General features: G+C 54.4%; 1 protein-coding gene across 13 annotated transcripts in view; it reads left to right on the top strand.

The window, feature by feature from the left end:
• EBF3 (EBF transcription factor 3) overlaps nt 1-7,500 on the top strand; it is a 117,571-nt gene that overhangs the window by 75,189 nt on the left and 34,882 nt on the right. For 7 of the 13 annotated variants that reach the window (XM_082720221.1, XM_082720213.1, XM_082720215.1 and 4 more), the window contains exons 7-8: nt 1,822-1,903; nt 5,494-5,638. In XM_082720221.1, the coding sequence (XP_082576347.1) occupies nt 1,822-1,903; nt 5,494-5,638 (227 nt within the window). The remainder of the gene's footprint in view (nt 1-1,821; nt 1,904-5,493; nt 5,639-7,500) is intronic. The other 6 variants (XM_082720211.1, XM_082720216.1, XM_082720214.1 and 3 more) reach the window with 1 other exon arrangement.

The following is a 7,500-nucleotide window of genomic DNA, read 5'->3' as shown; positions in this document are numbered from 1 at the left end:
ACCACCTGAAAAGACACCAAGGAAAATCAGGTAACCTCCTCCGGAAGGGGTGGGTCAGGAAGAGACGAGAAGAAAACAGAGCAGAGCAGAGCCGAGCCGAGCCCGCGCTGTCCCAGAAGCTCCCGGCGCCGCCCGCTGCAGACGGGTGCTGCTTGCCGGCGCCTGCTCAGATTAGCCGGGCGGTAATGTGTGGCATAATTGCGCCATGTGGCTGTCCCCGAAGTGAAAACCTAATTGCCTGACAGGACGATAACTTTGTGACGCCCTCACCTTGTTAGGGCCTTCCTGATGCGGTTCCGCGCGGGGCGGCCGCAGGTGCGTCTAATTTACCTCTCTGCAGAGCGCGCGGAGTTTAATTGCACGGCGGTTGTTAGGAGGCATCGGTGGGTGGAATATCAAGTGACTCACTGTGCGTGCGGGTGGCAGATGGCGCCGGGAGGCAGCGCGCGAGGTGCAGGGCCGAGGTGAGCTCATAAAAGATGGAGATTCTGGCCGAAAACAGGGAGGCCTGGCGGCGCGGGCGGACGTTCAGCGCCGCGGCCGCTCTCCTTCCCGTCAACGGCGCTTCTCTCCGGCCGCGGCGGAAAGTCATCCCAGAACACAGACAGGGAGACGCGCCTTGGTCTGTGGGGTCTTTTTTGTTTTCTGATAGGATCCGTGTCTACAAGGGGCCTTGACTGCAGGGCTGAGTTCAAGGGAATCCTGTGAATCTTCATGAAAAATGAATGATCTCAAGTAGGACAGGGACATTTGGGCAGAAAAGAGGGAAGGGTTTGTTGGTAGCCTTGCCGGACAGGACGGCGGGAGAGGGCACGTGCGTCGGCCCAGAGACCCCCGCCCCCTGGCGCGGCCCACGGTGGCCGAGGCCTTGGACGAGGCGGAGGCGTGCAGGGACGAGAGCCCTGCCTCCCCCGTCCTGGCCCTCCAGCCAGGCTGCCCAGCACCCACGTGCTCTTGTCGTGAGCCCGAGCCCTTCTGTCCTTGTCAGCGAGCACGTGGGCACGGAGGGGACGGCGTGAGGAGGTTTTTGTCACAGCATCTCAACACACTGTCAGGACCCCTGAATCTTCATGCCTCAGAGCACAAGGGCAGAGCTTGGTGGGAAGTAGAAGCGCTCGGGCCCCTGAGCCCGGCCCACGGCTGCCTCTCCGCTCTCCACCTGTGTGGCAGCTTTGTTGCCGCTGAGTCATTACCTGTTTCCTCAAAAACACGTGTAGACCCTTCACAGATGTCACTGTGGTCCATAAAGCACAACCCCAGCCCTCCCTTTTCTTAAGAGTTGCGCTCCCTGTAACTTTTAAAACATTAGTCTGGGAAGGGCTATTTCCCTGGGCAGCGGTGTCCTCTGGGCTCCGCTGCCAATCGAGCGGAGCACGTGCCGTTACACGGGAGTTAAGGGTAAATGACAGTTTTTTGATGCTAGGGATGCTTTGGGAGGTACCTGTCCTGAAAAGGTACTTGTCATCTACCTGGAGCTCCGAGGTGACTCGGCGTCCTGTCCCTTTACTTGCCAAAGTGGGCAGCCCCGTCTGGGCTGACAGTCCCCGGCGGGTTGCTGCGCCAAGGGCCAGGCGAGGCCCGGCCGGTCTAAGTTGCAACCGTTGTCATGAAGCGTGGAGACCGTAATGTCAAGATGGATGTACGTCTGTGGACATGGTCTGCGCTGGCCCTCGGACCCAGGGCCGGCGGCCGCTCCCTGTCCTGCCCCCGACGGGTGGCGAGCAGGGAGCCTCCGCCGCTCCCCGCGCCAGCAGTGTCTTTCTAACGTTGGTGAGTCTGTCTCATGACCCTAACACGTATCCGTTTTTTGTATTTTTATAGATTCTTTCTAAAGTTTTTCCTCAAGTGCAATCAGAACTGTCTGAAGAATGCGGGCAACCCCCGGGACATGCGAAGATTCCAGGTACACGCTCCGAGCGCGCCCCCGTCCGGGCTGGGCCGTGCACTGTGAGCTCTGATGTTGCGAGTGTGCAGAAAACTTTAGCTCTTTAGTTCCCCACGGGCTTGGGAGCAAACCAGGACTGGCTCGTGGGTTAGAATATTTAAATCGTTTTGCTTTAAGAATGACTCGGACTCTTCCGTATGCCAGATTCACTGAGTCTGTGCGCACCACAGTTGGCTCTGATGGCGTGACCTTGGCTTCTAAGGTGCACCAGGCGGTCACGCCCTGCCCTGCCCCGCCCCCGCGTTGGGCGGCCAGGTACCTGGAAGTCAGAGTTGTCAGAGCCGCAGGTTAAGTTGGGCTCCCCCGGACACTCAGCCACGGTGAACCTCGTAGGTGTGTTTCAGAATGACCATTTTTAGAGTCTTTTTCGATATGTTGGTCCATAGCCTAGCCCGGTTCCTCAGCTGTACGTGGCCATGTACAGCTGATGAGAGCTTGGGGCCCCTGCCCAGGGATCGATGGGTGGATTCTCCGTGGGGCAGAGCCCTAGTGCAGCCTGTTGGGTGAACACGAGGCCTTGGGCCCTCCTCATGAAGGGAACTGCGCCTGTTGGATGCGGCCTCTCCAAAGTCCAGAATGTTCCCTCAGCTCAGCTTCCTTTTCCTCAGGGCTGATGTGTTCTGCGTCCTTACGCCCATGCCTAATGCTAGAGCTATGTTGCTGGACGCAGGCTGACTCCTTTTCTGGGCTGCTTCAGAGGATTTCAGGTCAAGGCGAGAGGGTAGAGAGCTGGGGGTTATCAGGGAGTGCAGGTCTTCGCGAACCCTCAGGAGTTACTTCAGGCTGAGAGCTACTCCACGCACAGTGCATTGTTTTGTTGATTTTAACTGTAAAACTATTCTGGGCGGAGACGCAGAACTGCTGCTCGTCCCTCCCAGCCAGAGAAGGCGGGAGCTAGTGGGAACGAATGCTAGGTCGGACGACTTCCCTCAGACCGCTCGAGGTCATCTTTAGCAATCTAACTTCCTTCTAGTCCTTTAGGACACGTGACATCTGTCTTCACAGCCGACCAGCCAGTCAGAGAAGGGTCTGTGGGCTGGTCCACAGTCATGGCGTGCAGGTGGGGACAGTGTCTCTTGTAAACAACTGGGCCGCCTTCGCGTTCTGGTGCCAGGCTTCACGGTGGCCTCTGCACACCAGAGCAGAGCAGAAGGTGCCCATTGTCTTGCCTTGGGCCCACACGCCATCAGTCGTGCGTGGGCCCGCAGTTACTAGAAGGAAGGACCTGCTCTGCTCTCCTTGGCCAGGCATCCTGCCTCTCAGAAGGTTGTGCAGGACCTAAGAGCTGGTCTGGGCCTCCACAATATTGGCAGCGGGCTTCCCCAATCAGCACCTTCCTGCAGGTGCACGGCAGGCCCGACCCAGGCCAAGAAACTCAACGCAGCTTGTCTGCTGTCTCTGCTGAGCCACTCGATTTTCCCTCGGCGACTGACCTAGATAGGACAGAGCAAAGGCAGTGTCCTTTTTTTTTTTTTTTAAATTTTATTTTTACCTTTCTTGCTTCTTTTACGTATCGTGGCCTAAGAACTTGGAGAAGGTCAAGTCTGTGGCTCAGCGTTCATTCCGTGGCCGTGCCTCTCGCTCAGGTGACAGTGCCTGTACCCCCCAAACCCCCCATCCTGGGGGGCAGAGGCGGCCAGGCCACTGTATGTGCCCGCCCTGTCGGTGGGTGGCCGTCGACAAGAGGAGGCTGACAGGTCTGAGTCTGGACGTGGGGACGATGAAGCCCGTACCCACCGTATTTTGAGGCTCCGAGGGGCTCAACACTGTGAGACTCCAGCAGTCTTGGCAAGGCTCCCCTGGGAAGGAAACTCAAGGAGGCTGCCCCTGGGAGGAGTGTGGGGGGGCGGGTATGGCCCCTGCTTCACAGTCTTCCTGTGGGGCCTGAGATTTTTTATGAAAAAGTCAATTACACATATGTTGACACATGTATGTACATGCACATATACATACATATATTTATCTATATAGGCAGCTTTGACCTTTTCTTAACCCTTGAAAATGCAATTTATTTTGTTTGATCAGTTTTATTTATTATTTTTCTAATAGATTTTTTGGGGTGTGGGGGAAGGGGCAGAGGGAGAGGGACTCTTGGGCAGAATCGCTGGTGAGCACACAGCCCGACACGGGCTCCCTCCCATAGCCCCGAGATTTTGACGCCAGCTGAAATCGAGAGTCAGACGCCTAACTGACTGAGACACCTGGCGTTCCTCTAACAGATTGGTTTCTGAAAGAGCAGTTTTAAGCTTTCGGGAGGAATCCATGGAAGGTTCTGAGCATCCACACGTACCCCCTGGGTGCAGCCTCCCTCTCAGTTGCCCAGGTGTTGCTGTCCTGCGCCGGCTCCGTGGAATGAACCGTGTTCTGTTAACCATGGTCCACTGTAGCTCTGGCTTTCAGTAGTCATGTTCCACGCGTGTTTGGACATGCGCAGACCAGGCGAGGAGACCAGACGAGGCCTTTCCAGTCCTCCTCTCCCGTCCGGCGGCACGTTTCTCTGTGGGGCTGTGCTTCTTGAGGTGGTGCTGGCCCTCACCACCGCCCACTTGTGGCCAAGGCCAGGCTCCCGCACTCCCGAGGCCGGCTTCAGCCACCCAAGGCCTACTGTTTGCCCCAGACTGAACCAGGGCTTGTGTCTTCGCTACTCACATCAGCTCTTCTGAAAACAGTGGGCCACGCAGCCCCCCTGTTTAAGAAACATCTTAAGGATGGGTAGGGATTCCCATTTCCTGAGTCCATTAAGGGGTCCATTTCTGGCCTGCTTGGGAAGGCGCCCGGGGTCGGCAAGGGTGTCCAGTGGAAGGGGCTCTCCTGTCGGCACCAAGGTCCTTGCCAGCCTCCGCAGTGAACTTGAGAAAGGATTCTTGCTTTGGGTTAAAAATGCTGTCACTAATATTCAGCTTGGTCTTTTCAGATGCAAGAAAGTTTGTTACCAGACATTAGATGTAATTGTCAAATCTATCCGGGGACCGTGGATGATGGCTGGGGTAGCTCGAGGGCTTCTGATCTAAGAAGCCCGTTTTTGGCAACTCGGAGTCCTCACAACTCTTCAAGAGAGGACAGTCTCAAGTGAACTAATTTTAATTAGATAAACTATCTAATCAATATGTGAACAGATCAATCAAAACAGCAGCTTTAAAATGAGCGGCTGGAGGGGTGTTTCTGAAGCTAATGGCTAGAAGAATATTTCTCTGAATTGAATTCACTTGTTAGCATAATAGGAGATTAAACTGTAATTAGTGTAGCGGGTTTCGAAGAGAAGCAATCTCGAGTCAAAACAAAGCAAAACAGCCTGCCCACCCCCACGAGCCGACAAAGGTGCAGGTGCTGACCGGCCAGGGAGGCCGACCAGGAGCAGGGGCGGCCCGGTGCACGCGGCTCGGAACTCGGTACCTGCGGCCCAGTGCCTACAGCTCTGAGCTCGGTGCGCGGCCCAGTGCGCGTGGCCCTGAGCTGGGTGCGCGCGCCTTGGCGTGCGCCGCGGGGCTGGCGGAGGCTCCCATCTCTTCCCTTTGCCCGCGCGTTTCACATCCGCTTTGTCTTCGCAGGTTGTTGTGTCGACAACAGTCAACGTGGACGGCCACGTGCTGGCCGTGTCCGACAACATGTTTGTGCACAACAATTCCAAACACGGGCGGCGGGCCCGCCGCCTAGACCCGTCAGAAGGTACGGCCCCTTCTTATCTGGAAAATGGTAGGCACACATGTTACATGTCTTTTTTATTTGCAATGCTTCTTTTCCTTTGCACCACCTTTATGTTGATTCACGCCGCACTGCCCTCACCAGGGGCCCCTCCCAGGTCTGCACCCCCTGCCCCAGCCCGCCTCCGGGGTCCTCTCCTGCCGCCCCTCTCCTGTTCAGGCCTCACTCACCTCCCCTGCCATGGGCTTTACTGTATCAGTTTGTTTCTAAGCTTTTTTTTGCTTGGAGCTTTTCTTGCAGTTTTAATTTATTTGGTTTCATTTGGGCTATCCTAAGCCCCATCCAGAAGGTCACCCTCAGATTCTCTGTGCACGTTTCAGGGGGTGGTTGCGTCCTGGGCCCATCAGCTCAGAACAGACTCGGAGGACCATTTCCTGTCCCTGGCTGGAGTGGGTGGGGGGCGGGGTGAGGGGAAGTGAGGGACCAAAACCAACAGCATAAAACGTTTTGTACCAAAGGCTTCCAAGTTACCGACTTCTTGTTTTGCTTGTTAAAAGAGAAGAATTTGGGTGAGACGGATAGGCAGCCGTAGGGGGGTCTTTACATGGAGTCAGGGCTCAGAAGCACCAGACCCCGAAGGCCTTCCCCCAGCCCCTCACTCTCGCACGCCCCCACGATTCCCCCCACCCCCTACAGGAGGATTCTCATCCTCTGTACCGAAATACTCCCAGTAGCCCCGAGATTCGACCGATGTGAATGGTTGAGAAAGTAATGTTTTTTGTCTTGAAAGCGAATTGCAAACAAAACAGTGTGGTTGAATCTTTTGGAGCAAAGAGCCCATGAAACCAAACTGTTTTAAGACAAAACCTACACACCGAGGTCTCGAGTTCAGGGGCCACACAGACGCGTACACAGGAAGATGAATGAAGCGTGTGTACATTATCAGAATGAAATACGCTTTAGACATATAAAAAGTGGAAGACAGTTTATGAATATGCTGTGGTCCACAAAAATAAACTAATTTGTTTTTCTACATTAATGATGAAGGTATAAGAGAACAAAAATATCGTAATTAAAGGTCGCCCTGGGCCCCAGAGTCATTAGGATCTGTGACGTAATGTTTATCTCCTTCCTATGCACTGAAGGTAGGTGTGTGTTTTGCTTAGCAACCATCACTAATGAGGTTCACAATTAAGAAGGTTGAATCCCTGGTCCTCAGTCCCCTGCTTCCCCAGAGAGCCAGCGCTCACAACGCAGTAGGTTCAAGGAGGCCCCCTCAGCCCTCTGGTGTTAGGTTGTAGTCTGGGTCCAAAATCAGCCTCCTCTAATGAGCTATTATGATCTGAGCACAGTACAAGCATTTATTTTTGTAAGTAGCAGGAAAAAGCATTTGACTGCAAGCAGAAAAAATAGCGTTTAGAAAAATAAAGGCCACTAGTGGGTACCTTGGAGATAAGACCCAACTAATCAAAAGCTATTTGCAGAAGCAGTCTTGCTGAAGATTTAGAAAAAAATGTTTGCTTCTCAATATTTTATCAACATTTAAACCAAGTCATGTTCTTACAAGCGGTTGGCGTATCTCATTCTGCCCCAGAAAGTGACTTGTGATTTTAACATGCACATGGGTGAGGTTGAGAAGTAGCATACGTAGAGAGGTCTTCCAGAAAAACGGGGTTTGTCATCAACGGTAGAGTGTGCGTGTGTGTGTGTGTGTGTGCATTTGGTAATTACTACCCAGTTCTCCAAGGGCTCTAGGAAACAGGACAGGGTTCTCTCCAGGATGGAGAGACGCAGCCCACCCTCCCGCCACTTCCTGAGACGGCCGACACTTAGCAAGTTCATTTTCAGGGCTGGCCATCCCGGCCAGAAGCCCATTTACCTCCTCCTCCCTGGTTAGGACCCCTCGCAGGGGT

This window comes from Mustela nivalis (assembly GCF_964662115.1).
Source record: "Mustela nivalis genome assembly, chromosome: 2".
Classification (NCBI taxonomy): domain Eukaryota; kingdom Metazoa; phylum Chordata; class Mammalia; order Carnivora; family Mustelidae; genus Mustela; species Mustela nivalis.
This window is presented reverse-complemented; position numbering and strand designations above follow the sequence as displayed.